This window comes from Sinohyriopsis cumingii, chromosome 2 (assembly GCF_028554795.1).
Source record: "Sinohyriopsis cumingii isolate HCF-2022 chromosome 2, ASM2855479v2, whole genome shotgun sequence".
NCBI lineage: Eukaryota > Metazoa > Mollusca > Bivalvia > Unionida > Unionidae > Sinohyriopsis > Sinohyriopsis cumingii.
In genome coordinates, this window is record NC_142962.1 from 59,661,309 (window position 1) to 59,675,678 (window position 14,370).

At 37.2% G+C, this 14,370-nt stretch overlaps 1 protein-coding gene across 4 annotated transcripts in view; it reads left to right on the forward strand.

Annotated features, from left to right (window-relative positions):
• Positions 1 to 14,370, forward strand: part of LOC149804986 (nephrocystin-1-like) — a 147,324-nt gene that overhangs the window by 7,347 nt on the left and 125,607 nt on the right. For all 4 annotated transcript variants that reach the window (XM_089946244.1, XM_089946229.1, XM_089946251.1 and 1 more), the window contains exons 2-5: positions 324 to 412; positions 4,264 to 4,324; positions 5,472 to 5,546; positions 11,444 to 11,505. In XM_089946244.1, the coding sequence (XP_089802370.1) occupies positions 324 to 412; positions 4,264 to 4,324; positions 5,472 to 5,546; positions 11,444 to 11,505 (287 nt within the window). The remainder of the gene's footprint in view (positions 1 to 323; positions 413 to 4,263; positions 4,325 to 5,471; positions 5,547 to 11,443; positions 11,506 to 14,370) is intronic.

Sequence of the window (14,370 nt, forward strand, 5' to 3'; positions counted from 1 at the left end):
TAATCTCAAATCCAAGTAAACATATTGTTAAAAAATTACATTAGTCAGTTTGGCCCATACTCCTACCCTCAATTACAGACATAGGTCAAGCATAAAATACAAATTAAATATACATAACACTTTATACACAAATTCATCCTAAGGTTTTCTTGGTCCTAAACAAAATAGTGCCACTGAATATCCACTTATCCAGCCTTTGTTGCTAAAGTTTTAGTTTAGGATGTCTGGAATGCAATGCAGTGGTTATACTCATAAGATATGGTGTATTATGAGTCTGTTATTAAAGAAATATCTTTTCCTTCAAAATTAATTTTTGATAATAGGTTGACTCACTGGTAAAGGAAAGCACCAAAGCCATTTCCAACAAAAAGCTGCAAGACAAGGAAGTGAAGCTTAAGGAGTTGTTCAAGAGGTAAAAGAAACAATGACACTTTTTCTCACTCACTCTCTCTTTCTTTCTCTCTCTCTCTCTACATGCACACACACACAGACATACACAGACACACGCACATTACATGCTACTATGGGGCCTCACATGGCCTAGTGGTCTCAAATTCTCATTAAAATATCTTTGGCATTTCACCTACCTTTGTTTATCAATTGAGTGTTTGTCTCCTCATTCCTTGCTTCAGCTTATTGTTATCCAGTCCTATTGTAGATTTTAAATGCCTAATTTGCACCTGCATAGCAAGCATTTCTTCATTAAAATATATCCCCTTTCATAGTTTCAGTGCTAGGGTAAGTATTGTCTACCCTTTGTTTGTTCTGGGTTTTCTTTTTTTGTTTTGCATGAATTTGTATCTTTCAGAGCTTCTACTGTCACAAAGTATGGACATGGGAAGACTACATGGAAAACTCATTCCACCTGCTTAGCATACACAGGGTGTGCTTGCATGGATGGCTTTCCAGTTGTTTCTGGTCTGACCAGATGTGGAACACTGGAAAGTCTCAACATGTGCAAATGGAAGAAAATGGTCTGGAAGCTATATCAAATTTGGGAAGACAGTCAGTGTATATGAGGTACAATGGCTTCTCCAATGGGAGTCAAAACATTTGAGAGCAGTACCTTCTCAAAGTCTGTGTTCCAGTGACTGAGATAGCAAATCGCACCTTCCGTAGATAGAAGAGCAGCTGCCTCATTTGGGTAAATCTGATGATGGATTATCCATCAGATCGTCATTACTGACCAGTCTTGAACCAGACACATATCACTGATCATCCACTGATCCCTTTGTTCAGGTTTTTCACCTTAATTGACAGGATCAGTTTTAATCATTGCTATATGCACATACTTCAGCCCCTTAATCTTACCACAGTTAACGTCATAAATATTAATGTACCCAGAGGTCTCGGAAACACTTAATTAGGCATATTTTTATGCAGATGTTTTTTATCTGGGACACAGAAAATCGCCAATGCAGGAGTCCTCCATGCGCATGCAAATAACTAGGCGGCAGATTCAAAGATTTGCCAGTCCTACTTCAGCCGCCTACTGCGTGGGATAATGTACTGATTAATTGATCATTTTATCTCTGCTGATATTTACAACAACAGAATTCAGTGGTTAAAAGACTCTAAGATCTGCCTGATGTATTTATAAGAGTACATCAAAAGAACGAGATGCAATAGCTGTGCAGCAAATTCAAAGACTTCAGCTAGCAGTTTGAGTGGGAAAGTGTGCTGATATTTACAATGATTGAATTCAGAGGCAAAAAGACCCTGAGAAGTGCATGTGGTTATTATAAGAGTACACCAGAACTGTAGCTTCCATTATTGTGTTCATTTCTAATTGTAGCCAAATAAGTAGTGCATGTGACCTCGAAATCAAGACACATCATGACTGGGGCAAAATGTCATTTGCAAATTTGGATAAGTATTTTAGGGTTACATGGCAAACTGACAAAGATTTGAATAAGATTAAGAAGAATGCTGAAGCTGCTAGAACTGATAGTTTGGATGGGACAGTAGCCAAGTGTAAGAAAGTGTGTGATGCCTGGCTTAGTATTTGGAATAAGACCATTCCTTGGATTGGCAAAATTCAGTCTCACCCAGCAGGACAAACAAGAGTTACACCACAGTCAGGCTATCCTGCGCATCTAAGGTCACCAGTATTGGCACAAAACGCATACCCAATTCGACTGATTGATGAAAATAATATTCTGCAGTGCTTACCAATTGAAAAGCGGCAGTTGTCACCAGAATATTCTGTTCAAAATCATACTAATTTTGGACAGGCGTGTTACCACCCCAATGTTTTCATGACTTGCGATATGGCGGCTTATTCTGCGCATGACTTTGAAAAAGTGTAACATTTATGCATCAGGCTCTGGAAATGAAATACATTACTTTAGGCTTTTTCTGTCAGCATTTCAGCCAATGATCTAGGTCATATAGCTGATTTTACAGAATTCAACCTAACACTGCCACTAAATGGCAAGAGCTATTAAGCAAACTAAACTGATCTTGTACATTTTTATAGTAAAAGTTAATTTTTTTTTTTTTTAAAATAAGCTGCAATGTTGAAGAGAAACAAAAATGAATATGATATAATGTGTTTACATCTATCTCGTTTATGGTTAAATAATTACTAAAGAATTTAGAAACAGACTACAACTGATTTTCTTGAAAATCTGTCCCAGATGCAAGTTGACATATTGGATAGCAGACGATAAAGTAGGTGTGGGACAACTTCTTGCAAAATTAGAAACTTGGACTGAGATACAGCATTGTTCTAAGGTAAACAATTCTATCATTTAAATAATGTATTTATTTGTATCATTCTAAAAGATAAATATTAAATTGGTTTTTCTGGGTTACAAGTTCAAGAAGGTCGTAGATTGGGTCTTCATGTTGACATTCTAGAAATCACATTTTTATACTCATTTAGAATAGAAATGTGGGTTATTTTTGTACACTTTATGAATATCACTTTCCTTAATTAAAGGATGACAGTTCTTTCTTGATACAAATTGGATTTTCAACCAAATAAAACACATGGTCCAATGTTTACAGAAATGACTTGTCGTTGTGCAGAATTACCAGAAGCATAGAATAGGCTGAAGTGGTTGTACATGTCAGTATTATAAAGAATGTGGAAATTAATGGCAACCAACAGTTCTTCTAATCTGCAAAGTTCAGCATTTTCTTGGAGGGTACTGCAACTTTTGCTGGTGGGACTCCTATTTTTACCAAAATGGGAGTCTTGGACTCCTAGTTTTAAAATCCTAGCGAGACCTCTGTGTAACTGTACATTATGTTTTGAAGTCATCACATGGCTATATCCATATGCTTAAAAAATCTGACATACCTTTTTTCTCTAGTTGGAAATGCAGACATCAGTTTTAAAAATCACTCGGATAGACACAGGTAGAGGTCACAGTATTACTAGTTTACCATGGTATTTTTATCAGTGGTATGTGCCTTGGTATTTTTTTCAGTGGTATGTGCCATGGTATTTTTTTTCTTTTCAGTTATATGTGCCATGGTATTTTTTTCAGTGGTACATGCCATGGCATTTTTTCACTTTACTGGTATTATATTGATAGTTTCCATCAGTAAGGAATGTTTGGAAATTTATAATAAATCATGTTCTGACTTTATTGATATTAATGACAAAATGGTAAAAAAGAATATCTTTTTTTTAAATGCCTGTATCTGTCACTAATTAATGGTGACAAATGTAATTCTATTTATAATCCTGTAATTACATCATTGACAACTGTTATGTATGTCAGAGCAGTGACCAAATCACTTGTGAAATAGATTTAAATTATAAATTTAAAAAAAAGAAGAAAAAAAAGCTGTAATGTTTTAGTTATTCCTGGTCTTTTACATCAGATGTTTTCAGTAGTTAAAGGGAAATCAGGCATAAAGAACTGGGGTCCTTTGGGTTTAGTATCTGGTATTAACTGTATTTATACAACACCAATTTTTAAGTCAGTACAAACCTATTCAAAGAGAGTAAATAAGTTAAATTATAAACAAAATTATTGCATAGAAGACATAGGTTGTTCTTATTTTTATTTAAAGTACTTAGCAATTTCATTTGATTCTCTTCAAATTTCCAGATACCATGGTCTCTAGATTTTATTTGATGGTAGAGAAATCCATGGGTAGGCAGATATCTTGTTGGATAGGTTGGTATATGTGGATGAAGACTGACTGATTGATAGATATGTAGATGCATGTTGGTTAGTTACTGATAGGTACAGAGAAAGATATTTTGTATGGTGTTTTCTTATTCATTTCAATATTTAATTGTAGATGCTTTGAACTAAAAGCAGAGCTTGCAGGACATTTAACATCACTTGAAGGACTTGCTGAGGTAAGATAGCTTGCATGATATTAATAACTTGATGATTTTAATTTGCATATTTAGAATAATTCACCTATTACTTTGACCCAAGACTTAATTGATTTTCCTGAAAATAAAAGTTGATATACTTGTTTAACAATGCAAAAACATTGACACTGAAAACACAAAGGTGATTCATCACAAGATTTTGGCCCCTGTCTTACCTAATTTAATTTTTTATTTTGATGAGTTGTTCTAAAATGTTCTTGTTCATTAGATATCATGATAACAGTCCTTTGGGCTTGTGTATTTAAGTGTATGAACTTGTGGTATCATGTTAAAAGTCCATAGGGCTTATATGTATTTAAGTGTATGAGCTTGTGCTTTTGGTATCATGTTAAAAGTCCTTTGGGCTTATGTGTATTTAAGTGTATGAGCTTGTGCTTTAGGTATCATGTTAAAAGTCCTTTGGGCTTATGTGTATTTAAGTGTATGAGCATGTGCTTTAGGTATCATGTTAAAAGTCCTTTGGGCTTATGTGTATTTAAGTGTATGAGCTTGTGCTTTAGGTATCATGTTAAAAGTCCTTTGGGCTTATGTGTATTTAAGTGTATGAGCTTGTGCTTTAGGTATCATGTTAAAAGTCCTTTGGGCTTATGTGTATTTAAGTATATGAGCTCATATATTAATGAAAGAAATGAAAGTGTAAAAAATTGCATAATTGTTCTTTTCCTAAAATAAGAGTAAACCTTTATGATTCGTTCACCTCTAAGCAGAATCAGGAATATGTAGTGAATTCATTTATATTGATTGTTTTAATTGATTACAAGTTTGTTGGTTCTTAATTTCATGGATTGGGGGTAAAGGGTCCACTGGTTCTTTAAATTTATGGTTTGGAGGAACAACAAAATTCACAGAAATAATGACATCATGAAAAAGAGTAAACTCACAGTGTTGTATTTATTTTTTGTCAAGTTTGCCATGTTGTTGAACTTATTTGGCTGAACTTACATTGAACACTTTGGCATCCATGTGCATAACATTATCTCTGCTTTTCTATGCTTACCCTGGATTAAGGTCATTGGTAATGATTTTATATTATGACAGCTTTTAAAATGCTTTATTTCTGACTAAATAAAAATTAATCTTGACTTAAAGTGAGTCTCTTGTTTTGCAGGATCAGGAGAAATCCAAAGTGAGGAATTATGAAAACAAAAAGAAACAAGAAATCAGCCGATCAAATGTGTGGCTGGTAAGTAGGGACAGGGACTGTTCTAGGTGAGACTTGGGCACAAATGGTTTTCAGTGTAAAACTTAATTTTGAATTAACAAAAATATGATATTCTTGTCACCAGCAGCTGTTGGGTCATACTATTTGAGAATGCACAGCTTTAACATTGATTGAAGAAGCCAGAATTATATTTTTTGTATTTTACATATTCTAGTTAGTGAAATAAAGATCTAGTTACAATTTTTGGTATGCTTGAACATCAGTTTTTATTTATTTAGTTTCTCAGACTGACACTAGAAGTATCCTATTCCCCACAAAGCCCTGCCTCAGGTTGTCAGTGAAGATATACTGATTCTTCTTAAAGCCCTGTCACAAGTCTTCACTTTAGATATACTGATTCCTCAGAAACCCCTCCCTGCCTTAGGTCTTCATTGAATATATATTGGTTTGCATAAAGCCCTACTTCAGGTCATCAGCGAAAATATACTGCTTCCCAGTAAAGCTCTATCTGATGTCATCAGTGAAGATATGCTGATTTACTGTAAATTCCTGCCTGCCTCAGGTCTTCATTGTAGATATACTGATTCCCCATAAAGCCCTGCCTCAGGTCATCAGTGAAGATATACTGATTCCCCATAAATCCCTGCCTCAGGTCATCAGTGAAGATATACCGATTCCCCATAAAGCCTTGCTTCAGGTCATCAGTGATGATAGATTCCCCATAAAGCCCTGTCTCAGGTCATCAGTGAAGATATACTGATTCCCCATAAAGCCCTGCCTCAGGTTGTCAGTGAAGATAGACCGCTTCCCCATAAAGCCTTGCTTCAGGTTGTCAGTGATGATAGACAGATTTCCCATAAAGCCCTGCCTCGGGTCATCAGTGAAGATATACCGATTCCCCATAAAGCCTTGCTTCAGGTCGTCAGTGATGATAGATTCCCCATAAAGCCCTGTCTCAGGTCATCAGTGAAGATATACTGATTCCCCATAAAGCCCTGCCTCAGGTTGTCAGTGAAGATAGACCGCCTCCCCATAAAGCCTTGCTTCAGGTTGTCAGTGATGATAGACAGATTCCCCATAAAGCCCTGCCTCAGGTCATCAGTGAAAATATACTGATTCCCCATAAAGCCTAGCCTCAGGTCATCAGTGAAGATATACTAATTCCCCATAAATCCCTGCCTTAGGTTGTCAGTAAAGATACACCAATTCCCCATAAAGACTTGCTTCAGGTTGTCAGTGATGATAGACTGATTCCCTGTAAGGCCCTGCCTCAGGTCATCAGTGAAGATATACTGATTCCCCATAAAGCCCTGCCTCAGGTTGTCAGTGAAGATAGACCGCTTCCCCATAAAGCCTTGCTTTAGGTCGTCAGTGAAGATAGACTGATTCCCCATAAAGCCCTGCCTCAGGTCATCAATGAAGATATACTGAATCCCCATAAATCCCTGCCTCAGGTCATCAATGAAGATATACTAATTCCCCATAAATCCCCACCTCAGGTTGTCAGTAAAGATATACCGATTCCCCATAAAGACTTGCTTCAGGTCGTCAGTGATGATAGACAGATTCCCCATAAAGCCCTGCCTCAGGTCATAAGTGAAGATATACTGATTCCTCATAAAGCCCTTCCTCATATCATCAGTGAAGATATACTAATTCCCCATAAAGACTTGCTTCAGGTTGTCAGTGATGATAGACTGATTCCCCGTAAGGCCCTGCCTCATGTCATCAGTGAAGATATACTAATTCCCCATAAATCCCTGCCTCAGGTTGTCAGTAAAGATAGATCGATTCCCCATAAAGCCTTGCTTCAGGTCATTAGTGATGATAGACTGATTCCCCATAAAGCCCTGCATCAGGATGTCAGTGAAGATAGACCGCTTCCCCATAAAGCCTTGCTTCAGGTCGTCAATGAAGATAGACTGATTCCCCATAAAGCCTTGCCTCAGGTCATCAATGAAGATATACTGAATCCCCATAAATCCCTGCCTCAGGTCATCAGTGGAGATATACTAATTCCCCATAAATCCCTGCCTCAGGTTGTCAGTAAAGATATACCAATTCCCCATAAAGAATTGCTTCAGGTTGTCAGTGATGACAGACTGATTCCCCGTAAGGCGCTGCCTCAGGTCATCAGTGAAGATAGACTGATTCCCCTTAAAGCCCAGCCTCAGGTCATCAGTGAAGATATACTGATTCCTCATAAAGCCCTGCCTCGGGTCATCAGTGAAGATATACTGATTCCTCATAAAGCCCTGCCTCAGGTCATCAGTGAAGATATACTAATTCCCCATAAAGACTTGCTTCAGGTTGTCAGTGATGATAGACTGATTCCCTGTAAGGCCCTGCCACAGGTCATCAGTGAAGATATACTAATTCCCCATAAATCCCTGCCTCAGGTTGTCAGTAAAGATAGATCGATTCCCCATAAAGCCTTGCTTCAGGTCATTAGTGATGATAGACTGATTCCCCATAAAGCCCTGCATCAGGATGTCAGTGAAGATAGACCGCTTCCCCATAAAGCCTTGCTTCAGGTCGTCAATGAAGATAGACTGATTCCCCATAAAGCCTTGCCTCAGGTCATCAATGAAGATATACTGAATCCCCATAAATCCCTGCCTCAGGTCATCAGTGGAGATATACTAATTCCCCATAAATCCCTGCCTCAGGTTGTCAGTAAAGATATACCGATTCCCCATAAAGACTTGCTTCAGGTTGTCAGTGATGACAGACTGATTCCCCGTAAGGCGCTGCCTCAGGTCATCAGTGAAGATAGACTGATTCCCCATAAAGCGCAGCCTCAGGTCATCAGTGAAGATAGACTGATTTACCATAAACCCCTGCCTGCCTCAGGTCATCAGCGAAGGTATACCAAATCCCCATAAAGCCCTGCCTCAGGTCATCAGTGAAGATAGACTGTTTCCCTGTAAAGCATTGCCTCAGGTTGTCAGTGAAGATAGACTGATTCACCATGAAGCCTTGCCTCAGGTTATCAGTGAAGATAGACCGATTTCCCATGACACCCTACCTCAAGTCATCAGCAAAGATAGACCGATTCCCCATAAAGCCTTGCCACAGGTTGTCAGTGATGATATACTGATTCATTTAGCAAATTAGGCAATTCTTTTCCAGACCTTCTAAAAGTACAGTTATAGTTGTGATTTTTAACAAGATATTTAATGGCTGATAAGAAGCAGTCAGAAATTATGGATATCAGTACTTACTGTTTATTTCTTTTAGATCAACTTTAGCAATATTGACTGCTACTCCTGCCATATGACCAGACTTCTTACATGGCATAAAGGCTAAAATCTGTGGTTGAACCAAATTTTGCTTCCTGTTTACTGAAGCTGGTAAACTTATCGATATGGACACACAAAATTGATTAAATTACCATAGACTGTAATGTTTACATTTTGACATATTTATACACCTTTATGATAAGACTGGCAAAATATGCTTACAATTTTGTTTGATTTCTCCAAGAGCAAGCTTTTGAAATAATGAAAATGATATTTTGTCTGGCTTGTTTTAGAGACAAATTCCCTTTTAGGTGCCCACTATCAATATCCAGCCCAGTAGAGATCTCTCTATGTATGGGTTCAAGCCTAAAACTGTGTACAGTTTGTCCACACAAAGACTTATTCTAAACAATTTACAATAACGTTTTACACTTATTATTTTTAGCTAATCAGCAACCTTCATCTTTTAAATATGGTATTTATTATTCCACCATACATAAGCATGTTCTGTAGTTTGCAAAATAATTAGTTGCTTGTAAAAGAAGACTATGATGTATGAAAATATACTTCCCTTATGTACCTGTGCCCAGCTAACTTGTACAGTCACTCCTGGCATGATTTGTTTCATCCAATATTGCAGACAAAATAAAGATATGGCAGATTAAAATGTTAGACTCTGTTGAGCAAAATTTGCATCATGTTGGATGACCTGTTTTCACAAAACATTTGAAATATTGCATTACGGGAGAATTTTCTTTATAATAATAGGACTAAGAGAAATTTCAAAATATTTGTTGAAATAAATATTTATACTGACATAACTGCATTGTCTTCTGTCTTTTGACAAGAGAACATATAGTACATTATGAAATCAGAAGAAGAAGCAATATACCAACTCTAGCAACTAAACTATCTTATTTTTTTAAACTTTTGTACAAAAAAATATAATTGGTACCAAACACACGCACATAACTTGAATTTTTAAACAAAATTTAAGTCTGCCTCACTTCTCTTGCTGATGCCACATTCAAAATGCTCTTTGACCCCATCTTTTGTGAGTTGTCAAGGAAGAAGTGTAGTAACAATGTGTATTTGAGTCAGAACCTTTTCATTGTATAATATGTCAGAAATTATTTTCTATCCAGCATGATAGGATTGTTCTAGGGCATAAAGATACCAGGCATCATGTCTTAGTGGAATTATGTCAGCACCTTCCAGAGTTCAACATGCTCCTCTCCATTTATGTTTTATTTCTATTGAGGTGTTTTGCAAGTATCCTTTCAAATAGTTCAGATAAAGATTCTGATAAAATTTAGGAATGGTTCTTTGGAGGTGTACATGGCAGAATTTAGGTTGGCTTATTTCTGACTTGTTCATGTGATGATTAGCTTTGGGTCACTGGTCAAGTACTACATGGCCATTAGGATGTTGACAGCCTTGGGTCACTGGTCAAGAACTGTATGTCCATTAGCATGTTGATAGCCTTGGGTCACTGGTCAAGTACTACATGGCCATTAGGATGTTGACAGCCTTGGGTCACTGGTCAGGTACTACATTGCCATTAGGATGTTGACAGCCTTGGGTCACTGGTCAAGAACTGTATGTCCATTAGCATGTTGACAGCCTTGGGTCACTGGTCAAGCACTGCATGGCCATTAGGATGTTGACAGCCTTGGGTCACTGGTCAAAAACTGTATGTCCATTAGCATGTTGACAGCCTTGGGTCACTGGTCAAGCACTGCATGGCCATTAGGATGTTGACAGCCTTGGGTCACTGGTCAAGAACTGTATGTCCATTAGGATGTTGACAGAGGTAAATGGAGGAGGCATAATGAGCTGTGAAGGAGATTGGAACTATTATGTCAAGTTTTAAAAAGCTTTTTTGATGTGCTTGTTTTCTCTGCAGACATGATACACCACACATAAAATATATGGACCATTTTCACTCAGACCTCTTTAGTGTCCATTGAAGGACATCCACTACACAGTGATATTTCAAGGATTTACGGATGTTGTCAGGCCTGAACTATACTGTGTGGTGGATAACAGGCCATATTGATTTATGACCCATGATGTTATTACCTGCAGTAAGTCCTTTTATCTAGTTGGATAGATTCCACTGAGACTTGAAGTGGAGGTGAATGAAAGTTATACCAGGTGTAAAGCACAGCTAGAGACAGGAGATTTCACAGCATAGTTCACTTAACTATACTTAGTGCTGTTCTATTTAAACATGCATGGCACCCAGGGAAGGCATTTAAAAAAAATTATATGCCAGGGTACATTGATTTCACAGAGTTCATACTACAATGATAAGAAAATTATAAATTGCATCTATGGGTTAGTACCCAACTTTAACAGTGCCTTCCCAGGGTCCCTTGTATGTTTTAATAGAAGAGCCCTTAACAGCTCCCTCCACTAGCTTGAGTTAAATGGGGTCCAAATGTATTGTGCATACTGTATCTGCAGATAAAAATAAGAATTTTTGACCTGATGTAGCTCTAGCAATTGATAAGCCATAACACGCTTATTGCACATAGATCCATGTAAAGTCTCTTGATTTGATGTTTTTAATTAATACACAAATGTTTTCATATGAAAATGTGCACAATAGTATGAAAAAATGATTTTTTTTATGATCAATACAAGGAATAGCTTTTATTCTTATTTTATCAGACTCAGCTGCAGGGTACAATGTCCAAGCTTTTACCAGATGAACAAGGCCAGACATACCTGAAGTAAGTGGCATAATGTTTATTACCAAATCAAATGACATGCATACATGATCTCACCAGCTGATGTCATTGCATCTGTAAGAATGAATAAAAAATATGCACAGAGAAAAATAATATTTACCATAGTCATTTTGTTATTGATCATTATTTGTCTGAATTTATTCCAAAATTAAAATCTATATAAGGAAAGATGATGAACATTTGCTGTTCAGTAATATGCATGAGTACATTCTTAGTTCATTATGTAGTGTATGCATAAATTTCATGAAGCTTGAACTTTTTGTTTCAAATCAGAATACTTTCTTATGTTTGAAAAACTGAGGAAGCTGACTTTTATCTTCCCATCCCTATTAACCAAGATATCAGCAGTTGGCTGGGCAGGGCAGTTACCCAGCAATAGCACTACCTTTAGCTCTATCTTCCCATCCCTAATAACCAGGATATCAGCAGGTGGCTGGGCAGAGCAGTTACCTAGCAACAGCACTGCCTTTGGCTCTATCTTCCCATCCCTGTTAACCAGTATATCAGCAGGTGTGTGGGCAGGGCAGTTACCTAGCAATAGCACTGCTTTTGACTCTATCTTCCCATCCCTATTAACCAGGATATCAGCAGGTGTGTGGGAAGGGCAGTTACCTAGCAATAGCACTACCTTTGGCTCTATCTTCCCATCCCTAATAACCAGGATATCAGCAGGTGGCTGGGCAGGGCAGTTACCTAGCAATAGCACTGCCTTTGGCTCTATCTTCCCATCCCTATTACCCAGGATATCAGCAGGTGTGTGGGCAGGGCAGTTACCTAGCAATAGCACTGCTTTTGGCTCTATCTTCCCATCCCTAATAACCAGGATATCAGCAGGTGGCTGGGCAGGGCAGTTACCTAGCAATAGCACTGCCTTTGGCTCTATCTTCCCATCCCTATTAACCAGTATATCAGCAGGTGTGTGGGCAGGGCAGTACCTAGCAATAGCACTGCCTTTGGCTCTATCTTCCCATCCCTATTAACCAGGATATCAGCAGTTGTCTGGGCAGGGCAGTTACCCAGCAATAGCACTGCTTTTGGCTCTATCTTCCCATCCCTAATAACTAGGATATCAGCAGGTGCATGGCAGGGCAGTTGCCTAGCAATAGCATTGTCTTTGGCTCTACCTTTACATATCTCATGTGGGATCTAACTGCATGTACATATTATTGGAAACCAGTTTCAAATACAGTGGCCATTTATTGATGCATCTTTCACTGTATTACATGAGAACGGTAGTGACTTTGTATTCCTCATTTGAAAGCACCTCAGTGACTTGAAATTTCTGAGACAGAGTCATTTAGGTTTGAGACTTCCTGTTTTGTTCACACAAACTAGCAAAAATCAACCTCTTCATATTCTTAAGTCTTTTGTGTTTATGTTTATCTGTTTTACAGCTATGGTGGTATCGAGCATAATTTTGTAACAAAATCCAGTTTCATGAAAAGTATAATTCTACTTTCTTTATTAGTTCCTTTAATTCAACCTGATAGCTCACATTGGCTTCAGAATCAGAAGAGCTGATTTTTCCCAGAACAATCACTTGGCTAATTCCATGTCACATGTTAAAATGATGAACTTTTTTTTCCACTTGTGCCTTTACATTAGGTTGTGATACAGGTACTCCTTCAGTCCAGATATAAACAAATCATTGATACATAGCTGCATCAAGTTGTGTGCCTATCACCAGTATTTCTTTTTTTCAGTCTCTCACTTTTGTGCATATATACCACCATCTCTCTTAATGTTGGCTTTTTTCCTCTTCCAGTTTGGATGGTTGACCTGTGAACACTTAAATCTTGAGCTAATTGCATTTGCATTTAACACTGGACTTAATCCTGTCTTGGTCTTCAAACTTTCCTTTAACAGTAAAAGCTTTACATTTCTCTGTTTTTTCAATCCACTGTAAATATTCACTCATTAACAATTGTACACCTATTTTGTTTTCATAATTACCACAAAAATAATTGTTAATGAACGATGGGGCAGGGTTTGACATTAACTTTTTCAAGTAGGAAGCCTGCAGGTCTTCTGCTTTTGAAAACCGGTGGTTCTTCAGACAGATAGAAATTCCTTCTCATTTATGGCTGTACTTAACTGAAAAAATGTGTAATCTATACCATAAGATAAAACATTCACAAGTTTGTTATTTTATTACAGTTTACATTAAATGTATCAACATTTTATATGTTTTGTTTTGTTGATACTGACAAATCTTGTGTTTGCTATTTATCATCATCATAATCATCATCGTCTTCAGCAGCATCAACATCACTAACACACCATCTGTTCCCATTGCAATAATCTTTTTCATCTGTTCATCCCCATATCTCCCTAATATAAGACCTGCTATAGCATAAATGATACTGTTACTGTCTGCCTTTGGTACACTTTTTATACCAATAAAATGAGTTTAAACCCTGAAGAAATTATAAATTATTGAATTAACAAAATTAAATAAACTAAAACGGATCTAAAGTTAAATTGGTGGTTTCAGAGTTAACAATATTAGCCATGGAATGGATCTGATTTTAAATTTCTGGTTTAATGAATTAAATTTAATAACATAAACTGAAAGTTAATCACATTTACCTTGCACTTGAAAAAAGAAAATATACAATTTCTGCCTCTTTGGAAGATGAATCAGTGGAGCCATCACTAATAACAGACAAAAACTGACTGGAGCAAATGATATGGTCCTGTTCTGATCTACAGGTATCGGCAAATAGCCCTGATAAATTTCTGACAATATTTGTCCATCAGGCAAGTACTACCTATTTGTACACCTTTTGCCTTATCCAACTCCCATAATTTTACTTAGTATATAGGGGTCCATTTTTTGCAACAAAA